Source organism: Xenopus laevis, chromosome 2L (assembly GCF_017654675.1).
Source record: "Xenopus laevis strain J_2021 chromosome 2L, Xenopus_laevis_v10.1, whole genome shotgun sequence".
NCBI lineage: Eukaryota > Metazoa > Chordata > Amphibia > Anura > Pipidae > Xenopus > Xenopus laevis.
Window position 1 is genome coordinate 83643728 of NC_054373.1, and position 15519 is coordinate 83659246.

The following is a 15519-nucleotide window of genomic DNA, read 5'->3' on the forward strand; positions in this document are numbered from 1 at the left end:
CCCTTGTTTGTACTGGAAAGTTCACTTTTTCTCTGCACTGAATAGCCAGAAAAAGAAACAACGTTTCTAACTTAATTGGCTTTTGGCAGAGAGCCCAGAACAGCCACAGCAGCAGATAAGATACTTTTGTAACAATATCTAGATAAGCAAATAAGTAATTGTAACAATATAAGATTACCGGTCCCTTGGGAAAAGCTAGACTCACAGCTTAAAGGGCAATTCACCTTCATTAGCAAAACTGTAATAACTGAAAAAAAACACAGAAATATGTTCAAACTTTCGTAACCTGCCAAATTTTGTAAAATGAACATGGTAATTAGGGACCGTGGCCCCAAAAATTTGCGTGGCCAAAAAAATTTCACCCGCTACGTGCGGCAACTTTTTTGTCCCTCTTTTTATTTACAGAATGTTAGGAGGTAAGTTTAATATGAATTCTACACCTTTTACTAATTTTAACATTCAGCTGAAAATGAATGCTTTGGGGAATTTAATAACTTGCAAAGATTATTCTAGCTCTACTAACCTATAGCAGGTAGCACTTACTGGTCTGCTATTTATAAGCAAGCATCTAAGTGGATGTTCTGGGTTACTAGAATATCCTGGCCCCTCTGCCACCTGAGGCGACTTGCTGCTGCCGCCCTCCCTCTCCCCCTTCCCCTACTCACCTTTTTGGTGCCAGAGGGGGTCCAGAGAGGTCCACAATGTTGCTAGAAGAGACAAATTTCCAGTTTAAAAACTGGAGCTGCATTTTTGCTGCCCCAGTAAACCAGTTGAGAGCTGCCGCCCCTGACTCTACGCCAGTTATAATGTTATCCTATCAGTGCTGGTGTTTGGTATACAGCTTGCATATTGCCCCATAGAACACATGCACTAAAATGCATGTAACTGTGTGTCAAAATTGAGATACTGCATTTATATTTGGACCTAAATTTTGTAATATATTGATTACCTCAGTTATGCAGACCAGGGGCCTAGTCTTGCAATATAGCATTCATAATAATAGGAAAAAAAGAAAGTTAGGGTTAAATCCTTCTGCCTATCTTTCCACAGTCTCCGAGCTGTACATGTAAAGTCACAAATGAAAGTGGATCAGAAACCAGAAACAGCATATAGTGCAATAAGTTACAATTTGGTTTCAATGACACCCTGTGTTCAAACACAACTCTATAGTGCGTGTTCACTCAGAATGACCTTCCTTCCCCCTGGACAGTGCACCACTAGTTAATTCTTGCAGCCTTCACCAATCTGCCCGAAGAGCCTACTTACAAAACCTTGCATGGACACAAATCAGCATGTGGCCGCAATGATGCTGGAATAGTCGGGGGAGGGGGGAATGTTTCATTGTGTGTATAAAAAAAGATAATGATTTACATCCAAAGATTGTACTTTGCACACTGTACTGTGTTTATAACTTATTATTTGGGGTCATTTACAACTGGGAAGACAGTGTGCTGCCTAAATGAATTGCCACTCAGGTTTATTAAGGTGTGTAAAGTGCAAGAAACGGATTGTCAGGCACTTTGCACTAAACAGTACCTTCCAGCCTCAATGAATGGTTGGCTTTGGTTGCATATCTCTGTGCTTACAGTCACCATACCCCATAAATACAACTCTTCTTGTGCTCTGCCTTCCAATCCTGCCCTGAATGTAAGAAATGATAAATTTCAAATTGTTCATACATACATTTTCATTCTCTGCATATTTCTGTCTCTATATGATGCTTCTGTTTATTTATTTTAGGGGATTGAGGAGGGTTTATGTATGTTTTTACCTAATGCATGGTTGTGTGATTTTTATGTATAAACATCTGTGTATTTGTCTTTTCACAAGAATGATTTAGCAAACAATAGTCTTTGGAATCAATAAAAAAATACATTTTAACTTTGACTAGGGAATGAAACACAAAATCAAGCAGTAATGCCAGGAGAAACGGTGACATATTACTGGAATATTCTTGAAATTGATGAACCTACGGCGCAAGATCCCCGTTGTTTAACAAAGATGTACCATAGCGCTGTTAATATTACAAAGGATATTGCATCTGGCTTGATCGGTCCGCTCCTTATTTGCAAACCAAGGTCTCTGAATATAAGGGGTGTGCAGGTAAGCTTTATAATAGCTCATGTTATTAGCTTTCTTAATTTGAATTTTACCCAACCCCTAGTAATGGAGACTTGCCGAATATTCACAATTTAATTAAAAAATTGTTTCACTAAGCATCATCATAAAATATACATATACAAAATATATAGCAGTAGAAAGACTCAGAACATGGGTCAGGGTTCAACATCTAATCAATATCCCCACGGACATGTGGATATAGTGTGGTGGGATGAATTTTATACCATCCTTAAGACACACATAAGCAAACTAAAAGGGTGCCTAAAAGAAGGGTTTAGCAAGTTGTTACTGTACATCTTCCTACTCCAAAGAACAGGGGAATTCATTGGCGTGGACAATGAATGCTGCTGCCAAGCTTTTAAATTTCCTCTGGCTAATGATGAGGATTGGCCTGACAACTTTCTTTATGCATTTATACTTGGGTATATTGCACCCCTCTATTTGAAATGCTTCATACCCTGAACAAGATCCTAAAGCTTATTGTTCATCACCATTATACCTGATGAAGCCCCCTCTAAATGCTGTTCTTTTTACTGGACAAAACTGTCTCAATAGGTTCACTATTATTGCAATATGTGTTGCATGCTCAGCTTTAATGTATTGGGCTGTATACTTCATACCTAAAATGGCCAGTGATTGGGGAGAAACATAGTGAACCCTACTCCAACTGTTTTCCTGCACTTCCAACCAGCAAAGGGTCGAGGCTTAAGGTTACATACACCTTGTTGGTTCTGCAACTAAAAAAAATACTTTATTTTTCTGCAGCAGTGGGGTGGTTAATGAGTAAACTCCTTGGGCAATGTGGCTGATATGTTGGAGTTTCTCTGCTGGTTTCTTGCTGTAGAGTTACTAAAGAAATTCTGATTCTCCTGGCCAGCACATTGAAATCAGTGGTGCATGATACTGTACACTTCTATTTAACTTGGCCAGTAAATTAAAAAGGTTTTGGACTAAAAATGTTTACTGGTTATTTTTGAAATTGAACACCATCCACCAACACTAAACAAGCCTGTAGCACATGGGGTGTTTTGATTGCCGTGTTTGTACCATTGTTCAAAATACCCATTAGTCTCCAGTGAATGCTTCCATTGAAATGAATTGAAATCATTGTGAGTCAACCTACACAAGATTACCCTGGGGTACTTCTTATGCATGCCAATGGGAAGTATAGCCTGTTGGCTTGCAGATGTTCTGCTGTCCAAATTCCCCATGTGACATTGACCTTGGTGCTTAAAGTGTCAGATGAAATGAAGAGTTTATTTATCAATGGAAATATACTGTATATGTTTTTCACTTCCCACGTTGGCTATAAAGAGTACGGGATGTGATGTGTATAATCAAATGTTTTTTAATTGTTATGGGTTTATACTCATTAAAATAACAACTAAAATAAGGCTATGGATATTTTTCTTGAAGTAGCCTTCACCAGGGACTTCTTTTACTTTGTGAGCATGTAGCACATATAACATTGTTTAGTTTTATCATGTTTGTTGCTTTTTAGGAAAAGGCTGATTTGGAACAAATTGCAATGTTTGCTCTGTTTGATGAAAACAAAAGTTGGTACCAGAATGAAAATAAGCATAAGCATTGTCATGCCGTTAGCAACGATCAAACAGAGTTCTACAGCCCTAATATTATACCCAGTAAGTCTGATTTCTTGTGATTTATTAATTTAAAGTTATATTATTGAGCATTAAGAAAGAATATACATCAATACCAACAATTAAATATAAGCCTTGGGGATATTTACCAAAGGTCGAGTTTGTGAGGTTTTTTCTACCTTGAATAAACTCACAACTCAAATTTTTTCTAATTTATGAAAAAGCTTGAATGCAAAATACTGGAATCAGTGAATTCAGGGTGAAAAACCCAAATACTCTAATTAATCGAGTTTTTGACAGAAAAAACCTTGAATCGGTTGAATTAACCGAGTTTTCGAGCGAAACCCACCGAGAAAAACCTGAACATCATGAAGGCTACAAAGATCTTGAAATGGTTGAAGGGACTTCAGCCATTGACTTCTACATGACCTCTACAAGTTTCAGATGGAATATTTTCCTGCTTCGTGGCATTTTTTGAGAATTTGAGGGGGTTTTTTTTAACCCCAAAAATTCAATTTTTTTTAACTGAAAATTCAAGTTTTTACTGAAAACTACCCTTGAAAAACTTGAATTTTTCGGAAAAACACAACTCAACCTTTGATAAATATGCCCCTAAGTGTACACTTTGTTTATTAGATATCACACTTGGAGTCTGTGTTTAAACTGTTTCAAGATGGCATCTTATTTTTAAAGGGATACTGCCATAGATAACTATGAATAAGTTTTTTTAAAAGAGCAAATTGTTTTTTTTAAATTTTTTTGAATATTTAATTTAAAGGATGCAGTATACTCGCACCCCTTTTAGCATGAGATCAGTGAGCATTGCTCGTGCTGATCATACTTCTGGTTATTGTTTTAATAATTGGTTTTCAGTACTTTTTTTTGCTTAACTGGTAAACAAGCAGATTGCAGCTCCATGGTTGGTCCTCATGAGCGATAAATCAGTGCTGCTCAACTTCTGTGGTACCGAGGGCCGGAATTTGGTGGTGGTGTGCTGATAATGGAAGCCGGTGTTGAAGACTCCCTGTTTTAATACCACACCCACTTTAAACCACACCCATACCACAAGACCATGTCCACATTAAGGGTCAGGCACACAGGCAGATTCGGGGAGATTAGTCGCCTGGAGACAAATCTCCTCTTCTTCAGGGGTGACTAATCTCCCCGAACTGCAAGCAAAGTATGGCACACACAGGGAGCATAGGGCAGGCAAAATATGGAACACACAAGGAACATAGTGCAGGCAGAGTATGACACACCCAGAGAGCATAGGGCAGGCAGAGTATAGCACACTCAGGGAGCATAGGGCAGGCAGAGTATGGCACACAGGCAAAGTAGGGAAGGCAAAGTATGGCCCACACATAGAGATCATAGGGCAGGCAGAGTATGGCACACGCAGGCAAAAGTATGGCACACACAGAGAGCATAGGGCAGGGAAAGTACGGCACAAATAGGCAAAAGTATGGCACACCCAGGGAGCATAGGGCAGGCAGAGTAAGGCACACCCAGGGAGCATAGGGCAGGCAAAGTATGGCACACACAGGGAGCATAGGGCAGGCAAAGTATGGCACACACGGGGGGCATTAGGCAGGCAAAGTATGGCACACACAGGGAACATAGGGCAGGCAAAGTATGGCACACACAGGGAGCACAGGGCAGGCAAATTATGACACACACAGGGAGCATAGGGCAGGCAAAGTATGGCACAAGCAGAGAGCATGGGGCAGGCAGAATATGGCACACACAGTGTGCATAGTGCAGGCAGAGTATGGCACACACAGGGAGCATAGGGAAGGCAGAATAGAGTAGAAGACAAGGAAACCTATCACTCTAACCACTCTAAGCAGGGTTGTAACTACAGAGGAAGCAGACCCTGCGGCTTTCAGGGGGGCATGAGCTTTAGCGGCCCCATAAGGCCCTAATTCATATACAATTTCAATAAATATTTGTAAAACAAGTCAACCTCTAGGGGGCCTGAAAAATGTTTTGCTTTGGGGCCCAGTACTATCTAGTTACACCACTGACTCTAAGATATACTACATACAGTGACACAGTGGTGGTGCCCCTTCAGCAGTTTGAATGAGGTGTGAACAGGTGAACAATGTGGGCACCTTCAGTCTAGGTATGAGGCATGAACAGTACAGGGCTTTAGGGTATGAACAATAGAGGTGTTACAGGTGTGAACAATGCAGGGGGGATTACATGTTTAATTATAGTCTGAGTTTGAGGTGTAAACAATGCAGTGGCCAGTTAATCTCTGAAGTTTACTCATGGTAAGCAGACTCAGCAGGTAGGCTCCTTATTTACAGTATATTGTGCTACCATTGCTCTGCTTCAGGCTAATAGCATGTGCTAAACCTGCCCCTTATATTAGTGAGTGGAGAAATGGCCAAAACAGTCCATGTTGCCTCCTACTCGCTTTAAAGGCAACAAAACATTCAGACCCTGGTAGAAGCACCATTATAGCGAAAAACACGTGTTGGGTTTTACAGTACCACACTTACTCTTTAAAACGTAAAAGTTCACATTTAATCTGATGCAGGCTAGTATGACCAAGTGGCTATTTGGTGTTCTGTCTGAATCTGGGCAACCAGCTTTACTTTTTTGAGTATATTAGATCTGTTTAAGTGTCCAGACATTTAGGCTGCGCCAAAGTTTTTTTCCTTCTCACACACCTTATTACAGCATTTATCTGATCAGTTATGATACATCATTACTTGCAATACGATAAAGATACTTGATTATAGCATTTGGGAACAGTTGCTATTGGAACTACTTGTATACTAATTTTTGCTCCCTGGAAATGGTTGCTGTTTGCATGATTTATTATATGTACTTGTTAAGGTCCCTTCTGTTGAAATTGTAGATGCTGCAGTTACTATTGTAATATTAGGTGTGACATATTTATAGCTATTATATTTAGAGTTACTTCATTGGCTATTCTGTTACTTTACGGATTATATTCAATGTAGTTTGGTCAGAAAAACGACCAATGACACCATTTATAATTTTCCTGCAGTTATACAAATCAGCGTATTGAAATGGGCAGATTCACTCAAAAGCTAAAAGTCATATATAGAAACTTGGATAGTACAGTGCCTTACTGTTACAATTGTTATCTGGAAAACCCGTTATCCAGAAAGCTCTGAATTACGGGATGGCCATCTGTCATAGACTCCATTTTAATCAAATAATAAAAATGTAAAAAAATGATTTACTTTTTTTCTGTATTAATAAAAAAGTTTACTTGAACTTGATCCAAACTGATATATAATCAACCTTATTGGAGTTAAACCAATCATATTGTGTTTATTTAATGTTTAAATTATTTTTTAAGTTGACTTAAAGTAAGGAGATCCATATTACAAAAAGATCCCTTATCTGGGAAAGCCCCAGGGTCTGCATATTCTGGATAGCAGGTCCCATACCTATAGTAGATTTGCAAGGTACACAGAACCTGTTAAACCAAATAATGAAGGCATTTTATATACATTAAAATATATTGTAATGTTACTGTGCACTAGAGCATCAGAACACTACTACAGTTTTTATAAATAAGCTGCTGTGCATCCATGGGGGCTGCCAAAATATGTTGAGTAGGTGAAAACACATATTTCACAGCAGATAACAGATAAACTAATATTAAATATGGCATCTGTTGCCAAAAACTTGTTGTTTAGGTGTTTAAGCAACAAATACAAAGTTTAATTGCAAAAATAAATAGTTTTTTGATTTTACTGGTCTTTTAATGATGGTTTTTAACAGCTGGAATGTAAAAGGTTGCCTATCCATGTCAATTTGACAACTCAAGATAACAGTAAGAAGTGAATCTGGCACAGAAGCAGCAGAGGAATGTGGAGCAGTTTTGGGTGGGGTGGAATATAAGGACATTTTAGACATTGCTGGGTTGAGAGAATATTGGACAAAGTAAGCTGAGAGGCATCTGGAACATACTAAATGAAAATTTTTAGAACATTATGAGTTTATGACTTATTGGTGTGCAGCGGTATGGGTTAAGCAAAACTGAGGGTGTAACTGGACAGATCTTTGGTAGGAATAAAATGAGAAACTGGGGTGGGGGTATCGGTGCTTAGGTTCTGCAGTACGGCTTCCTAGAGTGAGAAAACAGAAGAAGACCATTTTGGTAGGGGTAAAAATATTAACCCTGATAGAAGAAAAACTAGAAGAACTATAATTAGTTCTTAGTGATTCTGAGAGGGTAATTAAGAGATGACTTAATGTATTATGAATAATACCAATAATGCAAAGTTTTTTTCCTGTTATTTTGTAGCCATAAACGGATACGCTTTTGAATCTGAGCCTTTGGGATTTTGTCATAGCCAGGTGATCAACTGGCATATTTCCAGCGTGGGTGCCCAAGATGAAATAATTGGAGTACATCTCACAGGCCATACCCTCAGATACAAGGGAAAAAGTGAAGATACAGTAAATATATTCCCAATGAGCGGTGAAAGCATGTCTGTGGATATGGAAAATTTTGGTAAGTATACCTAATGTTATAATGTGCTTACTATTATAACATCTAGTAAGAATTACATAATTATGAAATTATGAATATGGGTACAAAAAGAAAATACTTTTTAAAAAATGTATAGTAGCCCTTTAAATAATATTTTATTCAGTGGTTAAACCCAACAATCCTTTTCTGATTTGTTCAATACCCTTGAGCAACCATAATGCAAATCGTGGCACCGCCTTAAAACCATAATGAGAAGCTTTAACCTTCACTTAAGGAGTTATAGGCGGAGACATGCAGTGACTTCTTAATGTCCCTGTGGCCAACTTTGCATCCTGAACCACTGGTTTAATAGCACAGATACAGCCTAATAATTAAACCACATTAAAGGTAGCGTATACCCCATTGTTTCATTGAATAGGAATTGCGTTGAACATACTTTTTGCCTATTCTTTTAGAAATTAAATATCTGCAATTAAAAGTAAAGCCACATTCTACTGTTGTTAACACAAGCACAGTCAAAACAAAGCAGCTGTCCACTGAGCAGTCCTCTGTAGAATGACCTGCTCAAACTAGGGATGCACCGAATACAGCATTTGGTTTGGGTTTTGGCCAAGATTCTGCCTTTTTCAGCAGTAGGGATGGGCGAATTTGACCCGTTCCATTTTGCCAAAAATTAGCCGCCATTATTTTATATTTTATTTAATTTTTTGTGTCGCACGGCTCCATACAAGTCTATGGGCGTCAATTCCACGGTGAAACAAAGCGAAAAAAATCGCCCATCCCTATTCAGCAGGATTCGGATTCAGCTGAATCCAAATGCCTGGCCAAATTGAATCCGAATCCAAAAAATCCTGTGACTTTTCATCTCATGAACAAGGAAGTCAAGGAAGTAAGCGGTTCTCTTTCCCCCCTCATTTCCCTCATTTGCACATGCAAATTAGGGTTTGGATCAGGCCCGGACTGACAATCTGTCTGTTCGGGCATTTGCCTGAGAGGCCGATCTATTTTTTCTTTAAGTGGGCAGCTCCTGATGCCACTTTCAATGCATCAGGCGGGCTCTAGGATCGCTCCTGCATCCTCTCTACCACTTGGGCTCTGCCCCTCTGATTCCTCTCTGTTCTGGTGCTGCCGTGCACTGTGCAGACCCGCGCGCCATCAGGAGGCCACAGTCGTCCGGGGCCCAGCAGGATTTAGACTTAAAGGGGGATTGGCTGTGCTGACCCCCCTTAAGATTGTGGATATTGCTGAAGACCGGATAGTTTCTGTGAGTCTTTGTCACTCTCTGTCCCTCTCCCTGTCTCTCTCTCTCTGCACTCTGTCAATCTCTGCACTCTCTGTCTCTCTCTGCATTCTCTGTCCCTCTCTGTTTCTCTCTTTGCACTTTCTGTCTCTCTGTCACTCTCTCTCTGCACTCTCTGACTCTCTCTCTGTCCCTCTCTCTGCATTCTCTGTCCCTCTCTCTGTCACTCTCTCTCTCTGCACTCCCTGTCTCTCTCTCTCTGCACTCTCTGTCTCTCTCTGTCTCTCTCTCTGTACTCTCTGTCTCTCTCTCTCTCTCTGCACTCTCTCTCTCTTTCTGCACTCTGTCCCTCTCTCTTTCTGCACTCTCTGTCACTCTCTGTCCCTCTCTCTGTCACTGCACTCTCTGTCTCTCTTTCTGCACTCTCTGTCTCTCTCTCTGCACTCTCTGTCTCTCTCTCTCTCTCTGCACTCTCTGTCTCTCTCGCTCTCTGCACGCTCTGTCTCTCTCGGTCCCTCTTTGCACTCTTTGTCCTTCTCTGTCACTCTGTCTCTCTCTGCACGCTCTGTCACTCTCTCTTTGCCCTCTCTGTCTCTCTCTGCACTCTCTGTCCCTCTCTGCACTCTCTGCACTTTCTGTGAGTCTTTGTCTCTCTCTCTGCACTCTCTGCCTCTCTCTCTGCCCCTCTCTCTGTCTCCCTCTGCCCCTCTCTCTGAATTACACTTAAAGGAGAACCAAACCTGAAATAGAAAAACCCTACTCCCCCCCCCAGCCTATCTGCCCCCCTGGGCAAATGCTCCTAATTTTTTACTTATCCCTCTGTGCAGATCAGATCTGGCCTTGGGAGTTCACGGCAGCCATCTTCTTTTTTTTGGTCTTCTTCGGAATCAGACTGGCTTTTTTGTTTTTCAGCGCATGCGCAGTTGTAGTAAATTTCCGGTCCCAAACGACTGCGCATGCGCTGAAAGTCACGAAAATTTCCGATAAATTTTCGTGACTTTCGGTGCATGAACAGTGGTTCGGGACCGGAAACAACTGCACATGTGCCAAAACTTCAGAAGAATACCGAAAAAAGATGGTGCCCTTGAACTCCGGAGGCCCGAATCTGCATGGAGGGGTAAGTAAAAAATTAGGGGCATTTGCAGGTAGGCTGGGGGGATGAGGGAGGGGGTGTCTTCCCAGAGTAGGGGGTAGGGTTTTTTTCAATTTCGGGGTTGGTTCTCCTTTAAGTGAGAAAGGCAGCTCTTTATGCACATAAATTTTTTGCAGTTGTACCCCAATATATGAGTGGATGTGTACAAGCGTGTTTACATGTGGGCGGCTTTGATTTTTTTTGCCCAGCTGCTTTTTACCCCCAGTCCGGCCCTGGTTTGGATTTTGTCCGGTATTTGGCTGAAACTTTCACAAAGGATTCGGGTGATTCACCCGAATCCTAAAATTGTAGATTCAGTGTATCCCTAGCTCATACAGATTATATCAATCTCTCAAAACAATGCAGTCACAATCCTGTTCTATATAAGTACACCGATGTCTATGGAGAATTAGAAAGAAAGGCATATAAAGCTACGTGAACAGTTGAATGCTGTTTTATTGAGATCTTTCACTTTTACCAGTAACACATAACTGTTTCTTTGTGTTTTATTTTAGGATTATGGCTGTTTGGGTTGCTTGGGTCTTCTAAAAATAAACAGGGATTGCAATTGAGATTCAGTGATGTCAGCTGTTTAGAGAAAGAAGACGATTATGATGAACCGGATATACAGTTTGGACTGAGTGAAGAAATAAGTACAAAAATAGAAGGCCCTACTGCACAACATACTCAAACTGACTACAGTGAAGAAGATGACGTAAAAAACAATGAAGCGCTAGACTACACAGATAATTTAGCTATTATGTACCAGATCCGGTCATTTAGAAACAAGACAGAAACACGAGAAGAAGGTGTAAATCTTACCGCTTTGGCCATAGAACACACCAATGAAAGACTGATCAAAGACACAGGTGACTATAGTAGCTTAAATATTTCAGATGAATATGACATTGTTCCTATCGAGGACAATGAACATTTTAATTTGAATCCAATGTCTGAAACAGACAAAGTTTTAAGTGAAGCAGATACATTAACAGAAGATGGCTTACCCAAAATACCATCTAAAGATGAAGATCACTTGGAGAATATTGTGTCTAAGGAGACTAGTATGGAAAAGAAAAACGCCACATTACATAATCCTTTAGGAACTGCTGAAAGGCAATTTATCACTGAGAAAAATCTTACTACTGACAAAATATTAAACAAAGATCTATTAAATGACATTACTTACTTTAATGAAGCAGACACAAATATTTATAGCGAGGAAGACCAAGCTGGAATGGTCAATGAGGATAAGATCTCAAATGTATTGGAAAATATTACAAATACAGAAAACAGACATTTCATACAGAAAGAACTATCATACAGCATTAACAAAACATTTTTTTATTTGGTCACAGCCTATGATAATGATACAGAAAATTCTGAAACCCCGCAAAATGAGTTCCGCCAAAAAGTTCCCAGGCAGGAAGAAAAAGCTACAGTTGTAAAGAATAATACGTTACACGTAACAACGGACGTTGTTCCTGCAAAAGAAGATTTATACAGTGACACAGATTTAAAAGAAGATGATCTTCATTTGGCAAAAAATGTGGTAAAAAGATCTGTTGAACATGTAACAGAGAATCCCACATACTCTGCCTTAGATACAGATTATTCTCTAGAAACAGAAATCGAGGAGCCACATTCACTAGACACAGTGGATTTCTTTAGTACAAATCAACCACCTGACAGCAATGACACTATTCATGATTATATGAAAAACCAGACGAGGGAAAGCGATTACAATATTGATGACATCAGCAAAAATCAGACAGTTGGAAGCAATGACATCACTGGTGACTTAAGTAGTAATGAAACAACTATTAACTCACTACTTTCAACAACTGTAACCAGTGGTATGAATGGAGAGCTCTATTCTTCAGAAAAGAATAACTTAACTGATTATTCAGATTACAACAAAACACATGATAAAGTAATGCCATACTTCAAGGTAGACAGCAATTTAAATCTGTTGCCTAACAGGACATTACATAGTGCGGAGGAGAGTAATCTACCCGATGTTAAGAATAATAATTATAGAAATCAAACTGCAACAAGTAATTTTGATTCTCCTGAAATGAAGCCGGACACAGAATTTACAGAATTGTTTGGGTAAGTTATTATCATTCTTTATTTATATACATCACAGAAAAAGCCATGATGTGATCGTCAATGAGTTTACCTACTACAAAGTTTACAGGTATTTATACACAATATTCTATTTGATGCTTGTCAAAACACGTTTTCCGTGTGAGTTCCATTTGTAGATATTTTGTATATACAGGTATAGGATCCAGTATATCCCTTTATCCAGAAAGCTCCAAATTACAGAAAGGCCATCTCCCATAGACTTTATTTTATCCAAATAATTACAGTTTTGAAAAATTATTTCCTTTTTCTCTATAGTAATAATATAATAGATCCTTATTGGAGGCAAAACCAGCCTATTGGGTTTATTTATTGTTATTTAATTAAATGATTTTTTAGAAGACTTATGGTATAAATATCTAAATTACAGAAAGATCTGTTATTCTGAAAACCCCAGGTCCTGAGCATTCTGGACAACAGGTCCCATACCTGTATTGTATATTTATTCTACAAGTAGCAGATGTACCAAATATAACACCACATACATACAAATTCAATGTTAACTCCACTGATGGACTGATGTTTTGTTTTGAATTGAATTACTAAAAATATCCTATTAAATATCATTTGACTAATCAGACAACAGATATTTGAAGATATAATCCAAGCCATAGTCTATCAGAAGGAAATACATGAAACAGACGTCGAACAGCACCTTGTTACAGAAGAAACCCCTATTGAAAGTGTGCAAAATCAGTCACATACACTTTTTATCAACAAAACTCAAGAAGAGCAAAATGCAGCAAGAAACACAGATGTTAAAGCAAAACTTCAGTATTTTCAAGTGAGACCATTCAGGTACAAAACTTCAAGTAATGGAACTAGAATTTTACCCCGAAGGAAAAAACGATTGGGAAACTTAAATGGTAATGGAACTTCATCTCAAAAGGATGGCAATGACACAGTATTTTCTCCCAGAGGAAGGAGACCACAAATTGTAATTGGACTTCCTGGGGCTGATGAGGGTGATTATGTTGAGCATGATCTAGATGAAATTGATGGCGATATACATATTAGAAAAGTTGAATATGAAGAACTTTACAAAACAGAAGCACAAGAGTACATTAACCCAGAAAAGATAATACAGCAATACCTGCGTAGTCCAAAAGGAAAGAAAAGAATTTATTACATTGCTGCAGAAGAGGAACAGTGGGATTATTACAAAAGGTGTGAAGTAACGTTAAGTGCTTAATTATCTTTTTTGCTATGGCAATCCAAGTTTTTTTTCTAATTTGACTCCTTTGTATTGTTCTAGTTCATTTGCAAAGGAAAGGCCAGACAGTGAAACAAGGACTACCCAATACACCAAAGCACGGTTTCAGCAATATCTCGATTCCAGTTTTAGCAAGGCTGATGCTCCTGGTGAATATGGAGAACACTTGGGTATCCTTGGTCCTGTAATCCGAGCTGAAGTTGATGATATCATTCAGGTAAAATCTAGATGACATGCTACCAATGGAACTTAAATGATCTAAATCATTCTAGAATAGAATTTTAAAAGACCTCTGGAATCAATAACATGCTTCCCTTTTTCCACATGCTTTATCAACCAATCAAAATACAGCACAGATTTCTTTTTACTCGGGTTAAATGAAACATTGAAACAATCTATTAAAACAAAACTTGAATGCTACGATGTGTGCATTCATATTTTACAGTCATGAGGTGTGAAATACCAGCATTTAATTTAAAGGTCCCCTGCACACAAAAACAATTTATTACACTGTGAAAGTGTAATTCTAAGACATGTTCTTATACTCATCAATTGAAAATATTCACTCGTTTTAAATTTATATATAAATGTAATTGCTTGTATTTGCCCTACTGTTTACAGACTGCACTCCTGGATCTGACACTTGAAACAATATTGCAAGCCAGCTGGATAAAACTGACTAAAAGACCTAGGGGGTTATTTATCAAAGGTCAAGTTTGTGAGGTTTTTCTCTATCTCGAATGAACTCACAGTTTGAATGCTTATTTATGAAAAAACTCGAACCGGGTCGAAAAACTTGAATATCTGATTTGATCAAGTTATTGGCGGAAAAAAACTCGAATTGATTGAATTTTCGAGCGAAACCCACCGGAAACCCCCCAAAAATCATGAAGGCTAAAAACATCTTCAAATGGTTCAAGGGACCCTCTGCCATTGACTTCTACATGACCTTAGCTATAGTATTTAGCTTTTTGCACTTTCGGGGCATAATAAATCTTGACTTTTTTTCTGAAATTGCCCTCAAAAAACTCAAATTTTTCAGGAAAAACACAACTCGACCTTTCAAAAATAACCCCTCCCCTATAGTAGAACTGACCCCTGTTACACTGTTTTAAAAGTCAGACCCATAAATTCAAACCATTAGGTTAATTGCGTTTACAAATAAGAATTTAACATTTTTAATGAAAGTACACTGAAAAGTTGTTTAGAGCTATATTTTCTTTCATTATGCAAAAAAAGGACCCCTATGGGATTAAAACGTATCCTTTAATTACCATTCCTTAAGATAAAGACATCCTTGTTCTGCTGTCAACATCCACGAGTATGTGGTATAATATTCTTTTATAAGTATATCAGTTGAAATGAATTCTGTGGTTTTTGTGGTGTAGCTTTTATTACTAAATGGCACTGTCTGCATTGAAAGTACCTCAATCTACCATTTAAAATGTTATTCTTGAGCCAATAAACCTACATATTTTATAGTTGTAATATTGGTTTGTAGGCAGCCCCCTCAGATAATTTTGCCTGGTCATGTGATTTCAGAAAGAGGGGGTAATTGCAGTGCAGCATTAAAGGAATTGTTCA

General features: G+C 38.7%; 1 protein-coding gene across 1 annotated transcript in view; it reads left to right on the forward strand.

Annotated features, from left to right (window-relative positions):
- f5.L (coagulation factor V (proaccelerin, labile factor) L homeolog) overlaps positions 1-15519 on the forward strand; it is a 55092-nt gene that overhangs the window by 15166 nt on the left and 24407 nt on the right. Inside the window, exons 10-15 of the mRNA XM_018246671.2 lie at positions 1892-2103; positions 3623-3764; positions 8014-8223; positions 11090-12686; positions 13302-13889; positions 13978-14152. Coding sequence (XP_018102160.1) covers positions 1892-2103; positions 3623-3764; positions 8014-8223; positions 11090-12686; positions 13302-13889; positions 13978-14152 — 2924 coding nt within the window. The remainder of the gene's footprint in view (positions 1-1891; positions 2104-3622; positions 3765-8013; positions 8224-11089; positions 12687-13301; positions 13890-13977; positions 14153-15519) is intronic.